We start from the raw sequence: 12,218 nt of genomic DNA, 5'->3' as shown, positions 1-12,218 counted from the left end.
CAGCTACAGTCTCACAAGAGCTGAACAGAGAGGAATAACTATTTCCCCTTACGTGCCTTCTAGACTCTTGCTAATTCAGCTGAATGAGAAAGCAGACACGGAACTCAATTATTCTTAAGACATGAAAGAGAGAGGTGTCCAATTAGAACAAATACAGAAAATTCAAAACTGATTATATTAACACACAACATACTATTACACTGTGGACCGCAGTGTAGTAGGATTTTTAATGAAAGACAAAGCAAATTCTGGCAGGCATGTAAACCTTCAAGCTCTGGAATATAAGACAGGTTTACCTGTTGAAGGTTTAATACTGACTTTCCCGCTTTTTAAAAAAGATTGAAGGAAATATCTTGATATTCCTTTCTATTTTAGGTCTTATTTATAGGAAAAAAAACCCCTGTGTAATCTAAACTCTTCTTACCTCTGATCATGAACCTTTGATCTTGAGGACTCTGAATAACTATCAAACATCGGTGAGTATATCTGTTTTGAGTCACCTGTCTCGTCTTTACCTTGTGATATGGCACCAGACTCACATTTCCTGAGAAAGAGAAGTGTTTTGAATAAATCTACATTGCCTTAAACCAAAGAGTAATACAGTTTCACAAGCTTTCATCAGTTTACTAGAAGTAGTAACAGCTAAAATTTCTGAAAAGAACACTTAAGACTTAGACTAGTTAAATCATCCCACAAAACATTTAGACCACCTTTTTCTACTCTTTTATATAAAGCTTTACAGAACCAGTTAATGTCACCTTTGGCATACACTATTAAGGGCATAAAGGTGGAATCTGAATTCTTCTTAAATGCTCACTCATTATGTCATCGTAAAGTTTTCTCCAAGAATAGGTGAAGCAAAGCCTAACAAATCTTACTTCCCCCTTCCCAAGATGTGAAACATTAGGCAAAACCTGGTTGTATCACTTCGGGCTCTCAGTTGTTTCATGAACTCTGAATGATGCTGCCGCTGGTGGTCAAACAAGGTGGTGACTGGAGCAGCTGGAGCACTGACAGTATCCGAGATCTGGGTTCGTGCTAACTCTGTCATCTGAGTACAATAAAACCCAAAGGAATACAATGTGCTTATCAGCATCAAAATGTTTTTGAAAGAGAAAATAGGCACCCTCACAGGCAATTTACTGATTTATTGAACAAATGTGTTAGATGGTTTTGAGATAGTTTATAATTACATACGTGTCAATTTTGGTTGTAGGAGGTGCATATTGCTCTGTAAATACATATTCTTTAATTTATGCAGAGTGGAATTATTGATATGAAACTACAGACATGCAAGATACTACTTAGGTAATTCTAATCACCTTAACCAATGAATGATCCCCACATAATAAAACATTCCAGACATACCATTATAATTAATTAAAAAAACCCCAGACAAACCAAAACCCACAAACGCTAGAAACAATGTTTTCTTTTTTACTTGAAAGTGCATCTTGCCCAAAGAGCAAGAAATATTCTTTCCATCCAAAGGAAACAACAGCTTTAAGTTCCAATATCATGCAAAATGCCAGGTCTAAAGTTGGGAGCATTAAATCAACAGATAGCCATGAATTATCCTTTTTAATGTATAGCAGGCACTGTGTACCTGACTAGAAATAGGAACTTCTTCAGAAATCAAAGCAGATAATGCTGGGTTTTAGATGCTTTAAAATTCAATATTTTTCTTCTTGTTCAAAGGTCTGCCTCTTGCAGAGCAAGGAACTCCGGTTGGTTTTGAAGGTAGGAATAAGCTGTATTTCAATCACTTCCAATACACATACTGAGGTTTCTTCATTAATTCTTCAATTAACGTATACAAATTTTATAGAAACAAGTAAACTATTTCTTTTTAGTTGGATTGCCTGTATACATCACCCACTGTTTTATCTTTCATTAGCATGACAGTCAACTCTAAGCAAACTTGCTCTAAGCAAAGCATGCTATTTTATCTCTTTTGCATAAGATAAACTTCTAATTTAAAGCAATGCAGAATTAACTCCATTTGTTTACACAGAAAAAATTACAGTGTACATCCAAAAATATTCCCAGCGCATTGGCGACCAGCATCTCCAATGCTGCATTCCAGTTAAAATACATGGTTGTTCAGCTGAGTATTATGAACATGAATGGAAAAGCTACTCTGCTAGCCCATCATCTCTGATGAGGATGATCAATCACCCCCATCAACCTCTCCACTAACACCTCTTACTCTTGGATTTCAAACTTAAAGCAAGACAAGAGATTAAAACCCTACACCAAACAAAAGCTGCCTCTGTTTCTTCTACCTTGTTTCTTAATTGGTTTCCACCCACTTTGGCTCCATAAACTACAAATGTCTCTGTCTTTACCCAAGACTTCACTACCCACTATCAACAACACTGCATGTATCTCAGATGCCTGAGCTTTTCTGCTCATTTAACCTAACCCATTCTTGTCTGTTCAAAGATTATTTACATTTCACATATTTGGAAAAGCCCAGAACAAGTATACAGTATTATTTTACAGTCCCTTTACCCATCGTAAAAAGAGCCTTACTGAGCACCAACACGTGCATAAGCTGTGAAGGAAGTTATGTTCATACTCATCAGCCTTCTGGACTCCAACCCATAACCCTAATCCACAGTTGTCACTACAATTGCTAAACTGTGAAGAAGCAAAAGCATTTTTTGGTTACCATGTTTCTTACCTACGTGTGAAACTGCTGCTACATGTTGGGAACAAAAAGTATAAAATCTGAGGAACTGATAAAAATTCTGTATGCTACAATAAGAATGAAAAGAGACTCAGAGAAAGAAAACTTCAGACTCTGTACCAAGTTAAAAGCTCTGCTGAAGATTCTCCCCCTGCTCCTTTTTTAAAACTTTATTTTAATTGTTGGTGTCTCACCTTCAAAAGTAAGCAAAATTGCAATGTCCCTGCTTTTCTAAATTAATTTGCGTATGAAACAGATACAGGATCAATCCCTGATGAAATGTAACTAATAAATGAAAGATGTTGTGTTCACCATCATCAATCTACCCTGAAAGAACAAAAACTTCTGAATAGTTTGTTAACGGGAAGATCATAAGAATAGTGAACAGGGATTTAAGGCTGCCAACTGACTTCTAAGTGACGATGCCAGAAAAGCTACTTTAAAGTCCTATCATTGGTCACGTTATGAAGGTGAAGAAGTTGTACTCAGAATGACAGTGAACAGAGAATAACCTAGAGGCAGGAAAATATTCAAAATAATACTGAAATTAGTCCAGTTTTTTTCCTTTCACTCAGAACCTCACCTCATGAATCTGGTGAGCTGCATCTGTAGTGAGAAGTGCAGTTTCCACCTGCTTGGCTGCAGCCTTGCATGGGGTCTCTTGTACAACCTCCTGCCGTGACTGGACTAGATGCTGCAGTGACTCTGCATGGACCTACACAGAAAACACAGCCAGTTCAGCTCTTCAGAATTTTCTGGCTATAAGAAGTACGGTTTTATTTCTCAAAATCTTGGGGAAGAAAGTTTGAAATTGACCCCAAGAGCTTTTTTCAGCTGTATTAAACCCCTTCACCATTTCCATATGCTCACAGCTTCAAATTAAGAATACTGGTAGGCATGGATTTACTTACAGCATTTTGCCTCTTACACACTCCACATTTTTTGAAGGGCAGCATTACCTGAGCTGCCTTCTGCCTTGCCTCGTCCAGTTGTCTCTGACTTTCTAAAGCTTCTTGTTCGGCCTTGATTTTCAAAAGAGCTAAGTCCCGTTCATGGCGCTGCTGCTGTGCCTACAGGTTAGGAAAACAGGTTTTAATCACGCAAGTTGAACGTAAAATCCTTTTTTGCCTTAGCCATTGGCTGCAGCTACCTCTTAAAGATCTAGATCTACTACTGTTAGTGCCTCTTCTGCTGAAGTAAAATTTTCAGCCTACCAACTGACCCTCTCCCTTTTTAAGTAGACAGTAGACAATGCACATTTTCCATACTCTTCCACCACAGTGTAGAAAGAGGATTTAGAAGAACAATTAATTCAACAAACTAGGACAAGCAATCTTGTCAGCATAAAGAAATTTCAATGAAAGATATCCTTTTCAAGGAGTAAGACAAGAGATCCAGCCTGAACTACACTGCATGGCACTGGGACCCAACATCAAACCCAGTAAACAATCAAGTTTTTATTTTACTGAAGTACACAACCAAAGCAGTGATTCCAATTAATGGTATATTAATGACATATTCTAGAGCCACCGGTTCCTTGGTGTCAACTTAGATAATGTCAGTTTTTTAGGATTAATGTCTGTTATCAGACATGCTCCACCATGCCCACTATAATTTCTCTGCATTGCTAACAAAAGCATAACTCACCCTAACTTGACTAATTTTCTTGCAAAATAAAAAAAAAAAGGAAGGTTAAGACAAGGAAATATTTTTCTATTACCTTTAGAATCTGAGCCAAAGAAACACTCTCCTGCTGGGCAAGTGATATACCTCGTACTCGTTCTACATCTGAAAGTTGTCGCACAGACTCCTCAATGGCACTAAGGTAGTTCAACTCTGCTGCTAAACGATGCTGAAGACCAGCAGGGGAGAAGCGCATACATCCTGCAGGATAAGACTTACTAGTCAGCCTTCATAGACTTTAGTGCCCCATATCAAAAAAATTAAGACACACACACACCCCAAAACACTGCTCTGGGATGAGTATGGTTTTAACAAAAGAACTCACCACTTGCTGAGGCTGCTGCTGCTACAGATCTACTAGTTCCCAGACTCAAGTCGGGGAAGGCTATGCTAGGCTTCAGCCCTGATGCTGTACTTCCAGAAAAGCCAGCAGGTGACTTGACTCTTTCTGCTGAATTGCCTATGGAATCAAACTGCAACTTTTTTTGGGAACCAGGAGATGGGGAAGAGGTCGGCGTCTTCTGGGATCTTCCCTTGTCTGAGAAACTGACAGTAAAACGAAAAAAGAAAGGAGTCAATATTTTCCTAAGTCCAGCCATTTGGTAAGACAATAAAGCAATAACCTAGTTCTTTTCCTTTATATACACACCAAACAGATCCATGCAAAAGGCACAGTCTACGGTTTGCACAGGCCCAGTCTGCCTTTAGGAAAGACTCATGAGATGGGTTTTGTACCTACATCCCAGTTTTGGGTTAAGTTTCTAGAGCACCCATTTTTTCCCCCCGCGTATCAAATCTAGTTAGAACACACACACACACAAAGAAATTCACATAGTATCTGCATATTCTACATGGCCAGACAAGCAGTTTCAATGTCTCCTGTTAAGAACCTGACACGAGAAAGTCAGGATGCACTCACCTGCACTCTGAGTGAAGAATTTTGTTATATTCACAGGAAATTAGGGCAATATTTTGATATCAGAATAAGATGAACAGTATTTTTAAAAAGTAAACAGGTTACTATCAGCATATGAATGCAACTGAATGTGATAAGCCACTGCCCTGAGTCTCAATCTCTTTCATTAAAATGCAATTAAATGCTGGAAGGCCAAAACTTGACTTAAACAGTTAGTAAGTAAAATACTATAGTAACACTTCTTAAGAGGAAATTAGACATCTCTTCTTTTTTTAAACATACAGAAAATGATGCAGACACTTCTTAAATTTACTATTCCAATTTCATTAAGCCAAAAAGGATTTACAGTGGCTGCTTAAATCCCTAGGAAAACATTCTGCTTTACTTGGCACATCTTAGGAGGTCATAGGACTTTTCAAATCCAATACTGGATATCAGTGAAAGTCACCGGTATAAGTCAGTACCTCAGAACCATTCTATACCCACACAGGATGAGTAAAAGATCATTCATATTATTTGTTGCTTTTTAGAAAAAAGTACAGTGAAAACTAAGCTCAGTGTATTTCATAACCGTCTTCATTGCACAATTAACAGAAAATAAACTGCATTCATAGGTAGATATAGAGGATCCAACAGGAAAAAATATTTTTCTTTCTCTACACTCTTTTCTGAGGTGCAGTTCATCTCCGAAAAAGCATCACCTCACAGAGTTGGATAGGCTTATGAGTATTAGCTGCACACAAGTCTAGCCAAAAATGTCTGTGGATCCTGCTGAGAAGAGCATGACAACCACATGGGTTGACTAGCTTTTTTTTTTCCCCCCTCCAGTTCTTACAGACCATTTGTAGAAATAGAAAATAGAAATTGTATTTCAACGCTTAAGGTACTGAACCTGACAGGATGGTCAGTTATCCTTAAAAAAACAGAGGGGTCATCTGGGGCAGAATCACTGTTTTCTATTTCCTCTTGCTACAGCCATTTACTTCAGGCTTTCATATTTAAAATACAAGGAAAAAATGTTTTCTGCATGCGCATCTTACTACTTGATCATTTCTGTTACTTTCCTTTTGCATATCCAAAGACATAGCCATTTTTGATAACATGCCATAACACTACCAAGCTTAATTATATCTGTTATATTTGTACCATGTGTTTGTGTTACCTCATCAGGGAGTGTCCAGACAAGTTTTCCAGTGTGCTGTCTGTATCTGGGTTCTGCTCATGATCTTTATTAGAAACTCTGCTACTCGATAAGGACTTCTTTGCCTGTTGGGATCCCCACTCTAATTCAGATAGCATTTTATCTTCTTCCACAGGAAAGTGGTGAGAACTTCCGTTGAAAGAGTCCAACCCTAAGAAGCAACAACATTGTGAAAAGTTTATGTTTGGTATGACTATCTTAGCTATCAGGAGCCCCAAAACAAATAATTGAGAACTTTTTTCCCCAATTAAAGACGTCTTTGAGTTAGAAGTCTATATCCAACAAGCAAGAAATGTAAATTTGGCAGCTTCCTAAGGAGATTAAGTTCTCTTCTGCATGTTGTGCCCACCATCAACAAAACTGTCACTCGGCTTTCATTTCAGCACACTATCAGTTTTAATAAAGAAAAAATGCATTTGATTCTTCAATACTGATAATTATAATAAAGCCTAGCTTTCTTTGGGTAAGGTAGAGAATTTTGAAAAAATAGGAAAAGAGATCATTTGGAACACCTGATCTTATTTTTCTCATCCTTTTATTGGCTTTAAACCTATCTTTACCTTATGTTATCCATTGCTTATATAGTAAGAGTGTACCAAATCTCAGGTTTCTTCATGTTTTTGTAATGTACAAGTTACTGCAGGAAGAATTGTATTTATTAGTTTGTGCACTTACGAAAACTGCCTGTGATCCAAAGATGAAGCATACAGGCAAACTTCTTGTCGCCTTCATGAATGCAGCCATAACTCTTATTTCTCAGCAGCCTATCGGAATTCCCTCAGTACAGAATCTGACGATAGTTCCCACACAACGTTAAAATTAACTAATTTGTTAGAAGGCTGGTTTAGGAAAGGAAAAGTTTTCAATGCTGTTAACCACCTCTTGCTTATTTAATTTTAGAGAACTGTATTTTAACGTCAAAGAATAATCAGAGTCAAAAAGAATTTAAGGAGGAATTACCAGAGGAATAAATAAATCATCCTATCAGTATTAGATTACAGTTGTCAGATACACAGAAAGACTGCAATTTTCCTAACAAGAAAACCCTCAAATCTCCTTCAAAAAAGTAGTCTACAGTCAAATACTGCACTTACGTTCTTTTTTCCCTCTCTTTTTAGAGGAAGCAGATGAGCGAGAAGACGCTGCAGACCGTGGTCCAGATGAATGCTGAGAAGCAAGCTCTACAGATCGAGGTTCATGGGGAGACTTCCTACTAGGAATTTCTTCCTGAATGCTCGAATTACTGCTGCCAGCAACACTAAAAAGGAGCACATTGACAGTGCTTAACTAAGGACTTCCAACTCCCCCATTACATTGTGCACAAGAAATCCACCACACTAAGTTAGAGACAGATGGCTAAAACTGCACTAATTAGCCCATCTTGAAAAGGACTGATTTTGAGATTAAAAACTATGACAGCTAAAACATTAGGAAGTTTGACATGATACTGAACATATTGAAACATACTTCCAATAATATGAAACAGTAAAAAGTGGTTAACAACCATCTTTTCCAACGCTAACTGTTAAGAGCTATCTGACTACAGACTTGAACAATATAAGAATGACTTCAAATATGACTACATTTTAGATAATCTCTGGGCATACAGATATCATCAGTACATTGACAGAAATATGAGCGTTTTTCAATACAGGATTAAAAAAGATCTGCAAATAAGGGGATAATACATCATATACTAAATAATACCAACAGAAGACCTATCAACAAGTTTAATCAGAAAGAAACCATTTTTTGCAGCCAACATTTTCAGCACACAAAGTACCTTTTACATTCCTTTCTTCTGAAGTAAAGTATCACCAGTATAAACACAGTATTTGTGGCCTGTCCCAAGGTACCCAAAAGATGTAAATATATCTCATTACAAAAAAAAAAAAGGGGTCTCAGGAAATTCAGGAAGCCATGTGAATTCAGCAGTAACATGGAGATTCTAGGATTTAGAGTCTTCAAATTTTAGTCTGAACAAAAGGTTTTAAAAGTTCTTACAGACAATTTATGTATCCATTACTAAGCATTACCAAACCCTTACTGAAAGCAAGTATAGACTTTTTACAAAATTTTGAAGTACTAAAGGTATTGTAACACTTTAAAATATCTTTTCTTCTTTTCTAAATTACAAAGACTAACCAACTGAGCCTTATAGCAACCACACAAGTTGGAGAACTAATTTTCACTTGACTACAAAGGGTAAGAACCTTGTCTAAAGAACAAAAATTAGACAAAAATTAGACAGAGAACAAGAATACTTGACTCTAATCTTTGTGTCTTAACCATGCTGTTGCTATATTAACTGCAAGGTCCTAAGGAAATAACTCATCACTTTGACTAGTATTACATCATAACAGAAAAGATATCCAGCATATTATGAAACAAATTTTGCATTAACTATTTTCTGCTGAATTCTGCATTTGATTTTTACAAGAAGGCTAGCACAGTTACCTGAGGTCACGTGCAATCTTTTTGTCTGTTAACGTGCTACTTCCCTGTGACGAGGCAAAATCATCTTCATAAGAAACCACACTCTCTGGAGGGCTCATGGCAGGGAGTAAAGGGCGCAGGAGGGCAGACCCTCCATTTGACCTTTCATCGAACGCTAAAGTGTGGACAAAGAAGGGAAAAACCAAAAATTATACCAAACACAAACATGCATCAAACAGGTAATGAAGCTGCAGGAATTAAAATGCTCCCAACCATGAGTTACAAAGACTTTCTTTCAAACACAAAAACATCAGGAAAACAAGTACAGTGTTGGGTTGGGTATAGTATGGGTTTAAAATGACTGAAATTACATAATTGTCCTGGTTTTGGATGGGATAGAGTTAATTTTCTTCCTAGTAGCTGGCATAGTGCTGTGTTTTGGATTTAGTATGAGAAGAATGTTGATAACTCACTGATGTTTTAGTTGTTACTAAGCAGTGCTTAACGCCAGTCAAGGACTTTCCAGCTTCCCCTGCTCTACCAGGTGCACAAGAAGTTGGGAGGGGGCACAACCAGGACAGCTGACCCCAACTGCCCAAAGGGCTATTCCATACCATATGATGTCATGCTCAGTACATAAACTGGGGGGAGTTGGCCAGGGGGCGGTGATCACGGCTCAGGAACGGGCTAGGCATCACTCATTGGTGGTGAGCAATTGCATTGTGCATCACTTGTTTTGATATACTATTATCTTTGTTATTATTCTTTTCCTCTGCTGTTTCATTAAACTGTCTTTATCTCAACCCACAGGTTTTACTTTTTTTTCTGATTCTCTCTCCCATCCCACTGGGGAGGGGGGAAGTGAGCGAGTGGCTGTGTGGTGCAGCTGCCTGCTGGGTTAAACCACAACAAAGGCCATCCCACAGCAGTTTTAACACACCATAACAAGCACGGTCTTCCTCTTTTTGCAAATTATTGAATACTCTACTTCATTAACACAGTCCAGCTAAAACATTCTTGAAGAGCACAGTGCTTGAGAGTAGAGCCATCTGCAGAAAATTTAAATGCAATCATCTTTAAGGGAAATAAAATGAGAGGAAAAAAGAATCAAGAAAAATCACAAGATAAAAATCAACTTCTCAGAAAACATTCCTCCTCAAAATAAGGACCTCTAAGGCAAGAGAAACAGTACTCAAAATCAAGAATAAATTTGTACAAAAAAAAGAAAATCAAGTGAAGCACCCTGCATGAGAGACTTGTAAAGTATGCCCTAAGACACTAATTCTTGAAATGGGCTCGTTTAAGTAAGAGCCTCTCCCTACTGATATACCAAAACTTTACTGTCTCAAAATTCAATATTGTTACTGGAGTTTTAATTGTCACACTACTTTGGGACATTATGAAATAACTCATATGATCAAGGATGCAAAAGTGAAGTCCACATCATTGATCCACTGAAGTTACGTGTTTCTAATAATATAGCAAAGGTATATTATTCTTACATAGCAAGATCTCAGAATATATGCAAGCACTCACATTTATGCCACAAAGTAAGTGCTTTTAAAGCATGCATTTAATCTTTCTACCTTAACTGAAACAGGAATGATGCATTATTACAGAAGATCTGGAGTGCATATATAGTAGGAGGATGCACGTTCCAATTCAGAGGGTCACACAGAACCACAGAATGGCAAGGGTTGGAAGGGACCTCGGGAGATCATCTAGTCCAACCCTGCTGCTAAAGCAGGTTCATGTAGAGCATGTTGCTTCTCCATGGTGGAGAGAATCATTTCCAAATGCACTCTGGGCAATTTAGATTTAGTATACAATTCTGGATACAATAAATATAAACTTTACATTCAACATTCTGTAACTATGGGTGTCTTTAATACATGTAACTCAGCATATGAATTAGTGTCCAATCTAGAAATATAGAGCAATCTAATGCAAAAATAATCTTCTTTCAGTGTGGGGGTTTTTTAAATTATTTTTTTCCTTAGACAAGGTGGCAAAAGAAATGAAGGGGGGGGGAATAATTTATCATCCAAAAGTAAAGTGAGAAAGCCTTACACAGATTCATGTTTGAGCCATGTAAAAGCCATTCCTTACCTGTGACGTAAAAAGTGTAAGGAGTAGCAAGACTGGGAAAACAGTAATTCACAAGAGCTTCGAGAAATTTTTCCATTTTTACCTTTTCCATGAAGCTGATAACTTTTTGCAAAGATGTTGATGACACTGTGGGGACTTCCCTTTGCCAGTTCCTCCCATGGGCCCTTGCTGTGTGCACCACTCGTCTGAGTGAAAAGTGGCAAATAATTCTCAGCTTCTTTCTGAAACTCCTTTATGGGCTCAAAAGCATTTCTCTCCCGAATGCAGAAATCCTTCTCTTTCAATGTCTCCAGCATCTTCAGCGGCAACTGTTTGTGCTGGCCTCCTTCCTCTTCAGAGAGGCATCCATCACTCAGGAGAGGCCCTTCGCTGATGGAGTCGATGCTGGACTCATGAGGAATTACAGCTTTGTTCAGAGTGTAAGCGTGGTTTTCACGCCCTGGGGAGTCAATCTGTCTCTTAGATAAATGTCCTAGTACCCTCTCATGCCTGTTAGCAGCAGGGGACCTCATTCCAAGACTCACTGCAGCAGTATGAGGCCTGATCGTCTCAGGGAGCTTTTTAAATTCACTAAGGTTGCCGACCCCAGGAAGGCTGTCATCAAAGGCTGTATGAGACACACAGGTACCCAACATCTTTTGAATTCTGACCGAAAAAGTATCTTCATTTTCCTCTCTCACAGGAGGACTTGCAGCCTTTGCCCACCGCCCATCATCCTGGTTTTCTTGCAAAAATTCATGGTCTGAGTTCCACATGGTACCGTAATTGATACCAGCCCCAGCCAACTTTTTGGCTTCGCTTTCAATCCTGCTAGAAAGGGAAGCAGCTGTAGCTTTCAAAGCTTCAATCCGATCTAATTTGCTCTTATATTGGTTAGCAGTAGGTTTTACCACGAGATTTTGCTGTGCAGCGGGTGAATTCAGGTATGACTGAGGCATCAAGGTCAGCGATCCCATGGGTGCAGCATGGCTCCTCCTGCCTGCCAACACTGCATCACACTCCTTTGACAAAAGGTCCATCTGCTCCAGACTCCAGTGTTGGGAGCAAGGGCCTCCGCTTGAGCCCATGAGAGCTTGCGGGTGAGAGAGCTGGACTCTTGGGCTCAACCTGTCTGGCTGTACCCATGGAGGCTCCATCAAATCGCTCCTGAAATGAAGAGTCAACATTTAAGCAGGAGCAAG

At 38.6% G+C, this 12,218-nt stretch overlaps 1 protein-coding gene across 9 annotated transcripts in view; it reads right to left on the bottom strand.

Moving 5' to 3' along the window:
* CEP350 (centrosomal protein 350) overlaps window positions 1-12,218 on the bottom strand; it is an 85,064-nt gene that overhangs the window by 37,654 nt on the left and 35,192 nt on the right. For 6 of the 9 annotated variants that reach the window (XM_035900789.1, XM_035900788.1, XM_035900793.1 and 3 more), the window contains exons 12-21: window positions 11,120-12,183; window positions 8,950-9,103; window positions 7,587-7,750; window positions 6,454-6,643; window positions 4,701-4,921; window positions 4,413-4,576; window positions 3,604-3,762; window positions 3,276-3,407; window positions 915-1,051; window positions 425-544 (exon numbers count right to left, since the gene is read on the bottom strand). In XM_035900789.1, coding sequence (XP_035756682.1) covers window positions 425-544; window positions 915-1,051; window positions 3,276-3,407; window positions 3,604-3,762; window positions 4,413-4,576; window positions 4,701-4,921; window positions 6,454-6,643; window positions 7,587-7,750; window positions 8,950-9,103; window positions 11,120-12,183 — 2,505 coding nt within the window. The remainder of the gene's footprint in view (window positions 1-424; window positions 545-914; window positions 1,052-3,275; window positions 3,408-3,603; window positions 3,763-4,412; window positions 4,577-4,700; window positions 4,922-6,453; window positions 6,644-7,586; window positions 7,751-8,949; window positions 9,104-11,119; window positions 12,184-12,218) is intronic. The other 3 variants (XM_035900792.1, XM_035900794.1, XM_035900795.1) reach the window with 1 other exon arrangement.

This window comes from Egretta garzetta, unplaced genomic scaffold, assembly GCF_000687185.1.
Source record: "Egretta garzetta isolate BGI_Z169 unplaced genomic scaffold, ASM68718v1 scaffold598, whole genome shotgun sequence".
Classification (NCBI taxonomy): domain Eukaryota; kingdom Metazoa; phylum Chordata; class Aves; order Pelecaniformes; family Ardeidae; genus Egretta; species Egretta garzetta.
The sequence above is the reverse complement of the archived record's forward strand: the minus strand, read 5'-3'. Positions and strand labels throughout refer to the sequence as shown.